Source organism: Limanda limanda, chromosome 11 (genome assembly GCF_963576545.1).
Source record: "Limanda limanda chromosome 11, fLimLim1.1, whole genome shotgun sequence".
Classification (NCBI taxonomy): domain Eukaryota; kingdom Metazoa; phylum Chordata; class Actinopteri; order Pleuronectiformes; family Pleuronectidae; genus Limanda; species Limanda limanda.
Window position 1 is genome coordinate 22,056,233 of NC_083646.1, and position 16,596 is coordinate 22,072,828.

Consider the following 16,596-nt stretch of genomic DNA (forward strand, 5'->3'; position numbering starts at 1 on the left):
CAATGACCAGATCTCAGGGTGTTAGAGAGCACCCTCCACCACCATCTACACCAAAGAGGGGATATTCTTTGGAAGGGTGGTGTTCCATCTCTGGAATACAGTTTGAGAAACGTCCAGAGACAGAATCTATGTCGACTTATCCTTTAATTTGGCCCCGTCTGTACCTTCTATTACTCAACAAACATATACACACTCGCACACAAGCACCTTTTTCCTTAGCATCTTTGAAACACTGTCCTATTTTGCACTACCGTACACAGCCTGCTTATACATCAAGAAACCGGATGCACTGATGTCCATGTTGTCCCTCTGTGTGTGGCTGAGGTTGAGGTTGAGGGCCACTTGGAGCGCAGGGCCCAGCGGCCCTCTCTCTGACGACTCTGAGGTCTCTGACGAGTAGGAAAACTGCCAATTCTACTCAAGACGATGTCTTCGATTTTTTTTTTCTCCATCCTCCCCTCTGCCTGTTGCTCCAGGGCCAACCTTGCCCCGCAGGGATCGGGCGGGTGCGGGGGGGATAAAGTCTTGGAGCCAAAATAATTGGCGAGAGCTGTAGGAGTGGAGGCAACAGCATTGAGGGGCACATGGATGTATGTTTGGCAGTCTGCCTCCTCAAAACCTCTGTTCAATTTTCCCTTTTGAGATTGATGACAAAGAAATAGATCCAGAGGCATCTTGAGCCAAGTACAACTTGAGCGTTCATCAGGAGAAAGAGAGAGCGGAAACAGCAATACTCTCAACATTGGAAAAAAAAAGACAATCATGATTATTACACTGTAACCATTTAATGCAGGGGTAAACATGGCATGATTACCTTTGCTGTGCGGTTTATGACATGATGCAGATACAGCAGCTGAATCAGCGGCTTTGGCAACCTGTCTCCCATGTAAGCCAGCATGGTATCTGAGACCATATACAAGTAGATGACGCGTATTGTTTTGACAGAAACACAGTCCAAACATCAAATGAAACAATAGAGAAAGACACTGTGTTCCCATTCTCTCTTTTTAATTGGTTGAATTGATTTTCTGATATTGTGATGCTTCTCTCTCCTCCTCACCCTTCTTCCCCCTCACGTTCCTCCCAGTGGGCTTCATCCAGCCTTTGAGTATAAGTTCAGAGCAGGGCAGTGTATGTGGTGTGTCTGCTTGTTTGTCGGAGAGCAGTGGGAAAAAAAAAAAGAGTTGTACGCATGACGCCATTATCAGGTTCACACCTCTGTCTGCAGGTCCATGATCTCTTGACCCACCAGAGGAATGGTGGCGCTGGTCTTCTCCCACTCCACGGTCTGCAGCTCCAGAGGGGAGGCTGCCACTGTCTCCAGGTCCTTTCTGACCCAGGATGGGGGGGAGTGGGTCTTCCTGATGCCCTCCCACGCCCTCTTACTTGGGGTCTGCTGCTTGTCCTGGAGAGGAGGATATAGTGAAAAGGCTTGTTTGTCTTAGATCAAATCTGTGATGTATTGCAGTTGTTTTGGTGGAACTACTTTACCTCATACTTCCTTAAGAGAAAGCAAATTTCAGTTTCTTGCCAAGAACGATTAAATCGCTGCCACTCTCTGTGTTGAGCACGGATCTGTAGCCTAGCTTAGTATAAAGCATGGAATCTAACCTCTGTCTAAAGTCCAAATAATGCATCTACCAGGAATTTAATAGTGCACAATTTAATAGGTTTAATTTGGAAACCAATCGAACTGTACAAAACAAGCTTTTTATCTTGAATTTTTATGCAGCAAATTGTCTTCAATTTGTGGTGATCAGCACGACTTTTTGGTTCCAGCTGTTGAGCTAACTCTTGGCAAGAAAGTGGAAACAAATATTTTGTACTGTTAAACAGTTTGACAAACCCAAAAAATATAAAGTAAAACTTGTTGAGTCTATAAAATTGAATATGCAAAAAGCTAGCATGCCAATAAAGATTGGGATAAAAATATGATTGTGGTTGATGAGCTCATTTTCAAAACACATCTTGTACCCAGAGTGGAGAAGATGATCTCTGTGCCTCTTGTACGATTGTAACATTCAATGTTCATATATCTAGATAGAGAGAGGTAGAACCTATCTGACTGTGTACTGTGTCAAATTCCTGTAGCCTTGATATGTTGGACGTAAGGTTGACCTTAAGCCAGAGAATACCCTGACTCCAAAGCTGTGAAACAAACGGAGATCGAGGGATTTTGCAGCAGGAGAAAATGGGAACTGCTGCCTTGGGATGACTTCAGCTACGAAGCCAACATGTGATTACCTGCTGTTGATAACTAGTACCTAACAAATCAAGTCTCAGCCAAGTGTCCCCTTGTTTATAGTGGAAAAAAGAAAACTGCACAAATCATTTTTAAGCAAGAAATCACCTCAACCATGTTGCATATTTTGAATCTTAGTGGGAGGGGATAGTCTTGTTCAATCCTGCAACAACGTCAGCTGAGTGGCATTCTGTTCTTTTTTGAGGTTTGGATAGGATTAATACTCACTAGTAACAAAATCGATTGTTTTATTCTTTGACATTTCTATTGCAAAATGATTGAGGATGTTGGCAAGTATATCTTCAGCCATTCATAATTTCAACGTAAATTTCAAAATAAAAATTTGATATTGCCTCATCACGTTGTGTTGATTAATTATAATAATATAATATATTACATAATACTATAATATAATATTATAGACGGCCCTGTGCTGGCAATGCTGGTTCACTTTGAGCTTCTGGACCCCCGTCAGTGTACTTGGGCTAACTCTGGATCATCATCAAACCAGGTTTGGCAACCAGACTTGGATTGAGTTATTTGTTCTGGCCTGATGGTTTTGGGCTATCATTGGACAAAACCACCTTGGCTACCTGGGTAACCACATTATTTGTTTTGAAAGGAGGTAATCCTTCTGAACTCACTCAAATAGAAAAAGTCCCAACATTGAAAACTAAAGTGTAAGTGAAAGTATAACACATCTTTGCCTATGCACAAGATGTGTTATACAATCTTAAAGGACCAGAAAGCCATGCTGTCCTTTAACACTGGTTCGCATGAGTCTATGTTTATATAAATTGGCATTTTGAGTTATAGCCTGTTCGGCATCTAAATAGAAAAAATATCAACAACACGCTCAACTTTTTGCTCAAACTTAACATAGGCTCATGTTGATGGTTAATGAAGCATGATTGGCTGGAAGAATATGTGAGAAGATATGCCTAAATGCAGATGTAGGAGCCCTATTTCCTTGCCCTGATTATGTTGGGCGGTGAAATAACCTTGACTGATTAAAACTACTCATTCTGTGTCACAAAATCATCATACATTATGAGATATTGTTGATCATACCTTGCAAAGTGAGCAAAATTATAAACAAGTACGATAATTATTGTACACCTGGCAATGCTGATTTCAAGTGCTGCGGTTTGTTTGGCCTAGTTTGGAATTGCAGTTTGTATGACTAACCACAGTTAAGCCTCTAGATTCTCCCCACATCTAATTTCTTCTAGCACTGGCAGATGCATTTTTCAAAATGGCTGCATCTTTTTAACAACCTACTCAAGTGTTGTGATTTGTGCTAAGTAAAAAAGGGGGAACAATATTCGAAATAGGGGAGGGGGGGCAGAACAGAATAAAGTCAAACTAGTTACACTCATGTTGGTCTTGTCACTGCTGGCAGAGGACACACTCCATCTTTTGGCAGCTTTGGCGTCAACAGGTGGAGATTCTCTATCCTTGTCTGCACTGTGAATCTTCCTGTTCAGGTCCTGAAACATGTCCTGGTGGCGTTTCCGGGTGTGCATTATTTTCTACACAGGGACATTGCACGTTACGCACAAGGCAAACAGCACAGCCTACCATCAATCCTGCTTGACCCCCTTCACATGAAATGTCTTTAATCTCAACACTACAGTCCCGCCCAACATTTTTGAGTAATGAATATATGCAAACATCTAGAGGTCTGAATAGCTTAGAGACATCAGCTTTTTGGTCTAAAAAAGCTCTGTAGGAATCAAAAAGACTAAAATTACCTCAAAGTCAAGCTCTGCATAGCGTGATTTTCGTCTCTAGGGGGGAAATGAGACAGAGAGATTAAAGATGTGTCTTGAGTTCCTTATTTTTTAAGTGTTTCATTATGTATCCCCACATCAGCCAGTCAAGAAATGGTGTTTCTGGGACTCAGAAAAGAGGAGTGAGTCATGTGGGTGGAAACAAGGTTTGCTGCTGGTCATTCTGACCCTGTTGGCACAAGTTTGCAGTTAACAGATTGTGACCGAATGACCTTTGAGTCCTCCGTCACAGAGTGATGAAAGAAAACCTGACCTTCAGGCTGCTCGGTAGCTGTGTCAGCTGCCGCCTCACACGGCGTTATGGGATTGTGTTTTGCCCTGAAGTGAAAAGACACCAGCAGGCAGATGTCCAGGCTGCTGTGTGCTGATCACTGAGTCATCTCAACTTGCCATTGCTGTCTGAGCGAGGAGCTGAGTGAAAACTAACCTTTTTAAAGATGCTGTCCTTACATGGGGCCAGAAAATGCTGGGATGCTTTTCCTGATCTAATCTTTGCCATGAATGTAATAAGTTGGCTTGTATTTAGCATCAGAGAAGGAATGATCTCGGCATACAAGAGAAGTCGGATGGCAGTTCCCTGAGGAGACCTATCTCACATAACGGACAACTATTCAGTTAATCTGTGGCTCAGTTGATCAACTCTGATCAGACTTAAGCCCGTGGCTCCATACATGCCATATAGAGGATTGTGGCGCAAGGTTTTAGAATCCTACTATGTCGCTAATGTTTATTGTATGGATGGCTGTAGTCCATGCAAACTAATAGATGATGAACAAAAAAAGATTGATGTCCCTGTATTGATAGAATGATGAGAAGAAAGTGATAGTGATGTTTACCAACGCGATGCTACTGTAAATTCTCAAACAAAAGCAAGTTAAAAACACATGGAATTATCTCAAATATATCTTGCATAGTAAATTCAGCATAGCATCATTCCATACAGCGCCAATTCCATCAGTAGAACAACAGAGTCCTGACACACTTACTTGCTGTTACTGTTAATTTCTTCCAATCAGGTTCACCATTACAGCCACTATCAGTGAAAGATGCTTCATTTTAAAAGCCTTCCAGTAATGCATCATTTGTGTTGATAAAGGAAGCTTCGCAGCTCTAGAAACAAGAGGCATCAAGAGAAGATGTATCTCCCCGCCACAACCAAAATATCAAAAAGCACCACCTCACTAACTTATTAAAATAATTTAGAAGTTTCACAACAACTTCTTTTTTACTTTATGAATAAAATTGCTACTCAAAAGAGATTGCAACGCATTAGTGAAAAAAGGTATGTGTTAAAAGAGCGCAGCAGAGTGGTCAGTGGGGCCTGTTGTTGTACCGATGGTATTGGTGCATTGAAGATTCATATTATCTTAAATCGAGGCATTGTTGGCAAAAGGTATTAATATTTAATTTCTACAACAAAAGATCAGAGAACAGGGAGATGTCTCACTAGAATATATTAAATAAATATCCTCAATGTGGGAAATTACAAATTAAAAACCAAGTAAAGGCCTGGTTCTGAATACAGTTGCAATTAAAATATTTGAGAATTTATGGTAAGTAGTAGCAGTACAAAACAAAACTTTACATGCATGTCATATTTTAAATAATAGGTATGAGGCTGACGATGCATTACTATGACAACAATATGCTAATTCTTTGATTGGTGTCTTACCTCCAGTGAGCTCATGGACAGCGTGGAGATGGTTTCACCCTTAGACATCACACCAAAGTGTCCGGAGTCTCCCCCATCACACATGATGTTTGCCACCAGGGAGTCTCTGGGCTGCAGGTTGTGTGCAGGTGAGTCTCTGTCAGAGCATGACACACTGACCTGGTCGGCAGGCAGGGTCTTCAGCCCAAAGCCAGGCTCCCCGTTGGCAGAGTTGGCCAGGTGGACGAGCCTGGTCTGAGGCAGCTGCTCAATGCCGATGTTATACTTGGCCGCCTGGTCCTCTTTCCCCTTGGCTGCCTTCAGAGTGCCCGTGTTGTTGGTCGGTAGAATGACGTATCCCGGACCTTTGCCAGGGCCCTCAGAGCTGCTGCCCTCGCCGTTCCCTCGAGGCAGCTCTCCGTCCAGCTGCTTGAAGAGTTCGCCGTCACAGATGTAGATTGATTTGGCGCCTGGTAGCTCTGTGCTGATCCCCTTAGCCGCGCCTTTCTCCCTGCGCAGCGTCAGAGTGTGACAGTTGTAGTCGGCCACGTTCTGGAGGTGAACCTTAGCCATGCTGGCTGGCATGGTGTTGAAGTTAGAACCCTTCTGAAGGGTGAGGGTCCCAGCCGAGGCTTTCTCCTCCCCCTGGAGAGACGAGCGCTTCATAGTGCCTGGTGGCAACAGAATGACAGAAAACCCATCTTAGATGAACTGTTGGACCGTGACTCGACACCTGCTTGAGGGTATGAGTGTCTGTGAAATTAGATGTGGTTCCCTCCTGACCCCAGGACTTTTCAAACTGTGATTTATACTGTATCATTTCAGTAAATCCAACACATTTATACAGTAATATGCAGTATGTAAAACTAGATTTTGATGGTCTTCTAAGCAAATAAGGGCGTCGTTATTACGCAACATCCAAATAATGTTTTGCAGCTGTCTTTCATCCAGTACTACACTGTTGTATTGGTGCAAATGTTCAGATTAGCCCAAACCATCTGAAACACAGTGGATTGTAGGGCCTAAGTTGTCCCTTGGGTCTGATCCTCCAGGCCATCTTCAAGCTGTATCATGTCAATAGTAATAGAATTATAAGAAGATAAAATGTTTAAATTAATATAGATAAAAATAACCACATGAGTCCCTGGATTGACGCAATTTTAACACAGGTGTAACGAAGCATCGTGAGGGTTCAACCAGTGAATCGCTAATGCAGCACGACCACACCCACACACACACAAATAGATAGCTAAGAGGTTCATCACAACATATATGAGTCTAATATCAGCGTTGGATTAATTAAACTCTAGTGGATGTCTACGATTGTGCCCATCTTGTCCTTGTGACCGTGCATGCATATTACAAGATATGCATGCTGCTAGTGCCCCTTCCTCCCCATAAACAATCTCCTTTTTTCTGCCTTTTCTCAATCGGGCCTGTCTGTGTCTCAATAGCTTTTCTTCTCCAGATGCTCTTCTTGATATCCTGTCTCAAGAGATAATCAGATTTTCACTCCCAGCAGATATCAGAGCAGAGCCAGTATCTGATGTGGCACTGTCGGGTGGGACTTAATTATACAGCTGCAGTGTAGGAGACTCTGACAGCCATATTTATCTGCTTATAACTGCTCAGCACATGCTCATCCCACTCCCATCAGCCTGGACTAAACTGTGTTGTGCAGCAGTAATGTGCTGTATCTCTTGTCAAAACAACTCCTTGGTGAAAGGAGGCTGCTGTGATGCTGATTGTAAGACACAAGTGCAGAACTGAGGGAGAACATGTCTCACATCTGTTACGAAAGTGCTGGCGAATTTGAGGTGGTGAAAAGAGGCATCTGTGGCTTTTTAAACAGCGGTCCCCAAAGTCGAATCAAATCCTCACACAAACACAGAATCAAACTCACTCAACCCACAGCTTACCTGATCTGCAAGCTATATCCACGTCTTTCTCAAAGTCAGTCTGAGGACAGAAAACAGACATTATTGTGTCAACTGCACACATCCTGTCAATAATTAATACTAGTGGTGATAGCAATTTTGTAATAAAAGCTGAAAATAACCACAAAAAAAAAGCATATCCACATCCTTACCATGAGCTGAGCATGGCCGTTCTGGAAAGATCCTCCTGAATCTCCGTTTGCGTCCTCCTGCCGGTCCACTACACGACACTTCACCGCCTCTTGAACCTGCAATAAACCATGACATCTTAGTACTGGTTGGCGAATGAAATACTGATGTAACTTCTTTAATTAAAACGTCATTTTGAAAACACTGGTGCAAAATGTATTCGATCGAACAACTAATTTACAGTGTTGGGGCCTTGTAAACGTCCTGGTGGAAGTCAAAGTCCTGCAGAACTACAATGGTCATGGACAACAGATTATATAATCATTAAAGTCATGTGGGTTCTCCACATTGGGAGTTGTCAGTCATCAGCCCCCACAGCATTCTCATTCAATTCATTTAGACATCACAGACCACAATCAACCCATGTCGCTTTAAGGGGAAATCGGAGCGAATCCTTAAGTATCAGGGTACAATTTGCTGTTACTGCAGTTTTACTTTGCTGTTCTGTTATTTAAAGTTGCAATTTAAAGATGTTTTGCATCAAGAGTTTTCCACCAGTTCAGGGGGATAGTGTTCCAGGAAGAGCCAGGTACAGGTAAAGAAAAACGGCTACATAGACAGGAATAAATAAGTGAATGATAACAGCAGGGTGATAAAGAGGACATGACTATACTACTAATGTAGGAATTTTTATAAACGTGTATATATAGACCTTGCCACTAAAAGACAAAGCCTCAAGAGGATAAAGCTGATGAGGGCAGCACTACAGATAAAAACAAGGGTCTTGAGGATCATTAAACTAAAATTACTTCAACTTATTAGTAGCCTGAATGCTAAAGGAATGTTACAGCCCCTCAAACCTTCAATGATTTTGTGGGCAGAATTCCCATTTTAGCATGTGAAGGGTGGTCCCGGAGTTCACTGACATGTACTTTCTAAATGTGTCCTGATATTTCTTGTGATCCAGTGAGATTAATGGCTAAATAGACTATTGGCTGTTTTTTGGATTAATCCCTCGCAAACACTAGGATGCACTTTTTGGGGCTAAGGACACTCTGGACAATGCACATCATGACCATATTGATTAAGGGATCATTTGGGCTGTTGGTAAAGCCAGAGGCAAGGTCTAGGATTTAACAAAATCCTTAGTAATCATCCCTTCAGGATCCTGCCCCATCTTAAAATTCCAGCAGTCAAGATATATGGTTCTATACAAAGGTCATGTTGGGTGAGAGGCGGGGTACACCTCAGACAGGTTGACAGGGCTAATATTACGAATACAGACAAACCATCCACCCTAACATTTACATCTAAAGGAAATTAATCTCCAACTCAGATTCCGTTCCAAGTCAGAATCAATAACCTTAACACAGAAAACCCCTGTTCTGTCGCCAGGTTCGGACCCAGAACCTTCTTGGAGTGACGTGAGAAATTTTACTTTGCAGACATAACAACTATTCAAATGCTGCTTGATTCATCAAATGCTGCTTGATTCATTAAAAAGGTAGACGGGACCTGCATTAGTTTTATGGAAACTTCAACAAAATACCATCATTACACAAAGAAAGAGCATTTACAGTCCCAAACTAAATCAAGAAGAAGTGAATACATAGGGTCAGTGGTGCAGTGAGGTACCTCTCTGCGCAGGATGCAGTGCACCATGACAATGACAAAGCCTTCCAGTGAATCAAAGACGGCAAAAAGGATCTGGAAAAGCGCAGAGCGCCGATCGGTGATGGCGAGGACAGCCGACATCCAAGTGAGGGCCAGGAGGGGCAAAACCACACAGGAGCTCCACAATGACGCCCTGCAGGAGGGGAGGGGAATTACAGTCAAGGACAGCAGAAGTAAATCTTTGATAACATGACAGAGGGAAAAGCCAAAATGTTTACTAACAAGTTTGCAGAAAAAACATTTTATGTTTTCCATTAGCTATGATTAGTATTTTTTCTAACATTCTATGGCAGTCTTCAACAAAATTCCTGTCCAGAGATTAAACTGGATTTTTTGTTTTGTTAATCAAAAAATGCTTTACACAATCTTCCTACGTACCCTTGATAACTGCCCACACTATTAGCATGTGTTAGCAGCCTAACCATGCATAAATACATAACATCACAACAAGTAATTATGTTACTCTCACATACAAAAACATACATCCATTATCTGCAGATATATGCTCATAATTCACATATATTACATGCATGTATGTTTTAAGATGGTTCAGTCAAACCATAGAGGGTCTAGTGCCACAGAAAAGAGAGAAGAAGCAAGGGTGAGCAGTGGGGGGAAAAAAAACAAGTGTAATGAGGCTGAAACAGAATACAAAGACAAACAGAGGAGGCAGAGCAGAGAGGGACAGAGACATAGTCTGGAGAAGAGTCGTTCCCCCTGCCCATGATGTTGGTCTCACTTTGCTGTTCTGACAATATTTTTTTCTGACTCATTCTTTTTCTCAAAATAACCACTCAAATTCTCTCATCAAGCATTTTCAACAGGGGTTAAATAGATTTACAGAGGTGGAATAAGCACAGAGGACATTTACTCAAATTTAATTATGTGGCCGTGCAACAATAAAGCAATACTTCCTTTATAAGTAATTGGCTTTTCTTTGGCTTGTAAGGGTGAAGTAGCTGTCAATGAAACTTACTGGAAGGAAGTTTATGGATCGTGAGCTGCCACAGTTTTAAAATCCACGTGTCATGTTTTTGCCTCACGCTTGACATAGAATGTAAAATTGAAAACAAAGACTAATTAAAGTGTTGTTCTGTATTTAAAGTAAAAGTAAAAGCATGTTGCTGACTGACACTAAGTGACTGCTGCGGGGTGTATATTAATGTGAAGGTCAAAGGGAATCATCAATAATATTTCCCAGTTTCGAACTAAGGACTTGTTTCCTTCATAACACATCATTTGACCTTTTGATAAAAACACCATGATGTGGCTGATCTAACAACAGGTGCTTCACGCTTCAAAAGTGACACATGAAATGCTGGCGACATTTGTTTTGTTAAAACATTATTTTTGACTTAAACTGTTTGTTAAGAGATCAGTATATTAATGACAGGATATGTTTGAAGCTTATTTACTAAAATTGAATGCTTCAAAGAAAAAATATCATTGTTATTAAAGAGTCTATTTGTCTGTTTTATTCAAATACTATTTTGAATAATACACCTCATGTTCTGATGCGAATGTGGTTTGTATTGATGAATTAGTCTGCAAAATAAAATGTAAAAAAGATACATTTGAGTCAAAGAAAAAGCTAAATAAAATGAAAAAGAGGAACAAAGTATGAGCATTAAAAACTATCAAGGTACTTTCCACCTCTGGTATTAAACCAGCTGATGCTGGCCACTGTTTTTTCACCCTGGCCACAGTGGCACTCAGTACCACAACGATTGTTTTGTTATGGTATGAAATTGATCACGGATAAAGATACTGGAAATTGTCAAAACACGTCAGAGAAAAGAGCAATTCCAGTTATTTTCAGTCTGGACCTGGTTTCTGAAATGCGTCATTCGTCACAGCATTGTTCTCTCAAATAATCACTTTCTGTTAGCAGTATTGAGAATATGACTGACTCCACTATTTTCCAACGACATTACAAATTTGAGATCTCAATGCAAGCGTGAAACCAGTCATGACATGTAGCATTTGATCCACTGACATTGGCCAGTAGAAAAAAAAATCCATACAATACTAATTAAAGCTGTATTCAAAGGCTGACATTAAAAAAGTCATGACCCATGATGAGAGCAGAATAAACTTTATTAATAGAAAGGTTTGATTGCTGTATTGATACCAACCAATTCTATTTAAGAAGAGATTCAAGGTTGGTAAAAATGTAAGGGCGATGGTGGGGCCAGAGGAATGTTTTATATACTTTTTATTTGAATGTTTAATAATGCTGGCTTTTGTGTTTAGCTATACTGATACATTTAGGGGAATCTCGTCATTGGAAATAGGTAAGTCCAAGGAGTGAAACAGGATTGGGGCGCAAAGAAACGTAGTCACAGGATGAGGTTGGTGCCAACACACGTCATGGACACGGGATGGAAGCAGAAGGAACATTATTGGAACATTCTAAAATGTTGCCTTGTGTTTTTAGATCTGCTAATAATCATCCAGACTGCACTAGAAAATGTATATTATCCCCACAAAAGTAAAAATAAATCTGGACTAAAGTGGCAGTATCAGGTAAGACTTTAAATATAATATAAGTACAGTATACATGCTTGTGCATCATTCTACCGTCTGCACTTAACTCAAGTAAGGTTCTATACAAACAATATTTCTGCAGTCAATTTCTACTGTGTTTTTTAAATTCTCTTATCAATCATGCTGACAATCTGATGTTCTTTTCTTATCTTAACTTAGACCTTGGAGATAATATTTAGATTATCATTTAAAATAATGTAGATACTACACAGGAGTTAAACAGTTTGTAGAGTCAAGTTTACAGGGACTGCAATAGTGTTTACAATTATATCTAGATCTAGCCATCTCCTTTAGAAAGAAACCTTAGTCATCATAGAAATAAATATGCATGTGTATAACAGGATTAGGACTAAAGGTGAATGGGCTACATACATAGTACTGCCATACCCAACCAACATGTGAAATATTTACTGAAATGCTATGTAGCTGATGCAGTTTGTAATACACATTTTTGTATATGTATACAGCCTTCATGAACTATGGAGTACTCACTGATGTGTGTGCAGTGCATCACCAAAGTCAAATAACAGAGTATGATGTCTATTCTCTGTTGAGTCAAAGCTTTGCAAAACATGAAGTAGCTATTTAGATGTTGTAGATTGCAGCAGAGCAACACTCTAGAGGTAAAAGCAGGCACAACTAACCTCTTTCTCTACAATCAGATTCTATCAGCACTGTAGTTAGAAGTAGAAAATGAAGGCCCAGGCTGAAAATAACAGAACTAATCAATCTAGGCACTCCGATCACAGCAACACACACACACACACGCACACACACACACACAGTGCTTGATCTCCTCTCTGCCTACATAGCCAATTCCTACTCAACATCTGTTCTACTGAGCTCTGTCACTCTGATGATCTCTTCAGAGAAACACCCGCAATCAAACTTCAATCATCAACCCCATTTGCATTATTAATTACACATATACAGTTAACACAGTTTCTTTAGAGGAGAAGCACATAAGCTTCAGGCGTCTCTCATACTGAATGAAGTACCCCCTGTCAGGGCATCAGGGAGAACAAAAAAAATGACAAGAGGAATAAATCAAGAAAGGAAGAAGAAGGGAGGCGTACAGTAGAGGAGAGAACAGAGGCAAGAAGAGTTAAGGAAAAATAATTAGCGGGACTAACATGGCGTTACTGGTAGCTGTGGTGGAAACGTCAGCCGAAGAGATAACTCCGCACTTGGCACATTTGAGCGTCATATTGTACAGTGGCACTGTCATCTGACTGCAAAGTCAAATTAACACGCTGTAACATACACAAACAGATACAAATGCACCTATACACAGACTCGCAGAGATGCGCGTGCGCAGACGAGCACGCACAAACAGTCACGCAAACAGTGTGTCACAGTGGTCTCGCACAATCTCTCTCTCAGGGCTACTGTCCAGCTCGGAGTTTGGTGTGTGTGGTCTTGGGTTTGGCTGAGTGTGTTCAGGGCACAGGGTAGAGAAGGCTAAGATGATGTCTGACTCTGGGACTGGTAGATTTCATCCATTCAACCTTTTATCTGCTTGTGATAAGAAAAGATTTCATGCCGATGCCTAATTTCATCTAATTCATGAACCTGATTTACATCTCTGCTGCCCTGATTTTATAATGATGTGCCAGATTTGCCCCACCCCTGGTCATGTATATCTGTGCTACCTGCTCATTGTGAGTTATGCAAAGCTCAAATGCAATAGTTTAAACAAATACACTTTTTTCTTTTATTTATATAAATTCGTTCCCTAGCCCCTTACCATAATCTAACCATCACAAGAACACTATGTTTGTCACCAAACCTTACTCTTACCTAATTTAAATCTAACTGAAACTTGTACACACACACACACACACACACACACACACACACACACACACACACCAGCCCATATCAGCCATAACAGTCAGCGTTTACTAAGGAAAACAACCTTCTTCAGTATTGATGAACGTGTTGCTACATCACTACATTCGGTGCTAAGGAAACCATATTCCCTCAACCAGACTCTCCCATAGAGCTGCGAAATTATTACAGAATCCTTTTTAGATTAAAACATTTAATCACAGAGCTTAGTATTCAGTTGCGAGCACTGCTAACAATGAGTGCAAGGAAAAGATTACACTTTCATTATCTCACAATAACCCTCCGGACTCTGAATAAATCCAGCATCTATAGTGTAGAGTTTTGTTTCCAACTGTTACAAAGTTTCCAGCTGCGATTTACAAGTGTGGCTGACATGTTCTTTTCCAAAGGGGACCTGTCGGGAGAAATGCTGCTGGAACTGGTTGTTCCCCAACATAATAACATTTCAATTCTAAGATCCTTCTGCTAACTCTCTTCATCTAGATTCATCTGCTAGGTCGCTTGAATAGCAGTCGGTATGTGGCCGGTATATGGGACTGACACCAAAAAACTATGTTTACTATTGATTTTCTAGAACACTGAAGCATATCAGTTTCAAAATTCCATTATAGCTGCAGTACTCGCAATATCTCAGCATGACGCCCCAAAGTCTGCCCCTGGTCTGTTATTCTCACAAATGACAATAAGCTGCAAAATGGACCTAATGATGATGACTGAAAGCTGTTGGCTAAATTAGGGTTTTAATGAGTTCTCTGTAGAATATGACATTAACTTTCTTTATGCATTTCGATAAGTATACAACTGTAGAAAAAAGTAGATAATACCAGGTTTGCCCCAACACCACTTCAGTTGTCCCTACGTCAATTATTTTCTCTTACAACACCCAATCATCCAGTAGTCCAGGGTTCCATTAATAGCTTCATGTACTGTTTGTCTTTGTCATGTGTTGCTTGACTAAGACTGACTATGGAGTTATTGACAAGTAATAAACTAATCTGTTACAGTATGGCCTCCTGCTGAATAGCAAATAAAGCTGAAGAGAAGAAGGAATCAATTGTTGTAGCCTCTGGACGCCTGGATTAAAAAAATCACACGATGGAAGAAATTCAATTTCAAGTAAAAGGGCAATACAACTGCTAAATGTACACCGTAGGCAGTGATATTAAAAAGCAAATACAACACCATTTCCTCGGACCTAAGGATCAAGAGGCAAAAGGTGGGTGGTTGGTGGGGAGGGGAGAGATGCATAAAGCTTAATAAATAATAAATATCGATATTGGACGAGCATCATATTGGTACAATCTAGTCCTTAAGTCAAACATCAGCCTTCTGTTCATGTTAGAATATCTTCTGCAGCATATGGAACGCAAGAAACTGGAAGCTACAACAACCCATCTCATCTAAAAGCTTAATGTCTGATTAACCTACTGTTGCAACCTGTAAATACACACGTGTGATGATTGAAATAATTTAAAAGTTTATAAAGGAGGAAACAAATGCCAACATGAATTGGAATAAGGTCTTGGCTGTTCTAATTGTCTTTGTGTATTAGCCTCTAAATGTAGGGGTAAAGGAGACGCCAACAAGGGGGAGACCCAGCAGTGAGCCCTGTCTCATGGGTGAGAGCTGACCTGCCCGGTGCAGATGCTGCCGCATTCTAAATTAGGTGTTGCATAAATTAATTAGCTACATTAAACATGTTTTGCATTTGAAACACAGAAGTGAATGAGCGGAAGGTTGTTGGCACATCTTCAAAAGGGAAACAAGTCATTCTTATTAATTTGTTGGTCACTTTCACAGACAAAAACAGCTACATCCGGCACAAATCATATAAGACCTCATTTAAAACCAGTGATATCACGTTTAGATTACAAACTATCAACAAGTCAGAGCAGCCACGACATATCGCATCTGCAAGTTGGATTTGCATTATTAACATGACATGACCCCTGAAAAAGCTTGAGAGAGATTGCGACTGCATACTGTGAGCAGTATGTGGAGGGAAAGATACGACCCAAGGTCATTTGGACTCGTTCCCCGACCATTCTTAAGAAACGTATGCAGTTTTTATGAAGATCCTGACATTCACTGATGTTTTCTTATCTAGAATTTTCCGCAGACTTGACAACTGAAATGCTTGAGTAAAATAATCAGTTATTGTCTGTTCCTGATGGGTCGGTCAGGCTCAGGTCGAGTAGCCACAGATGCTCATCTGAGGGTTCACCTGCACTGCTGTGTTTCCAATGATTTACTGCTCCAGATCTGATAACTTTGTGCAGCTTCATTTTCTCTTCCCTTCCCCCTCTCTCTTCTGTGTTTCACAATATTTATTTTGAATCCAAATCTGAGATCGAACTTATTTATTACTAGGGTTAGGGTTTTACATCAATTAGGGAGATTTCAACAGATGCATTGAATGCAGTTACATGTTCAGTAAAAGCTGTATCGTTGTTTGTGGTATTTTATGTTGACTGCTGACACGACAAAATGTAACACCTTTTTATATTTAGTCCGATACGCTGCCATCTTTTTTATTTTACGTAAAATCACTCCCGGGTTCTTTGATGTTCCTCAGCTTGTATGATTTCTGCGTTCACACAGCACTGCACACTCATGCCCTTTTATGAGCTTTGGCGGGGGGTTTACCTATGCTAATTGGTCAAAACGGACACGCGCTTTCAACTTACAAACACATGACATTCAGTGTTGTAGGTGTTAACGACACAAAATTTGACAATGTAGAAAAATAAATCTGACATTTAGATGTGTTAG

At 40.7% G+C, this 16,596-nt stretch overlaps 1 protein-coding gene across 1 annotated transcript in view; it reads right to left on the reverse strand.

Moving 5' to 3' along the window:
• Nucleotides 1-1,210: 1,210 nt before the first annotated feature.
• The window catches only part of adgrb1a (adhesion G protein-coupled receptor B1a), a 105,927-nt gene continuing 90,541 nt past the window's right edge, over nt 1,211-16,596 (reverse strand). Inside the window, exons 25-32 of the mRNA XM_061081375.1 lie at nt 13,107-13,205; nt 9,388-9,559; nt 7,776-7,871; nt 7,606-7,645; nt 5,708-6,357; nt 3,997-4,032; nt 3,616-3,774; nt 1,211-1,405 (exon numbers count right to left, since the gene is read on the reverse strand). Coding sequence (XP_060937358.1) covers nt 1,211-1,405; nt 3,616-3,774; nt 3,997-4,032; nt 5,708-6,357; nt 7,606-7,645; nt 7,776-7,871; nt 9,388-9,559; nt 13,107-13,205 — 1,447 coding nt within the window. The remainder of the gene's footprint in view (nt 1,406-3,615; nt 3,775-3,996; nt 4,033-5,707; nt 6,358-7,605; nt 7,646-7,775; nt 7,872-9,387; nt 9,560-13,106; nt 13,206-16,596) is intronic.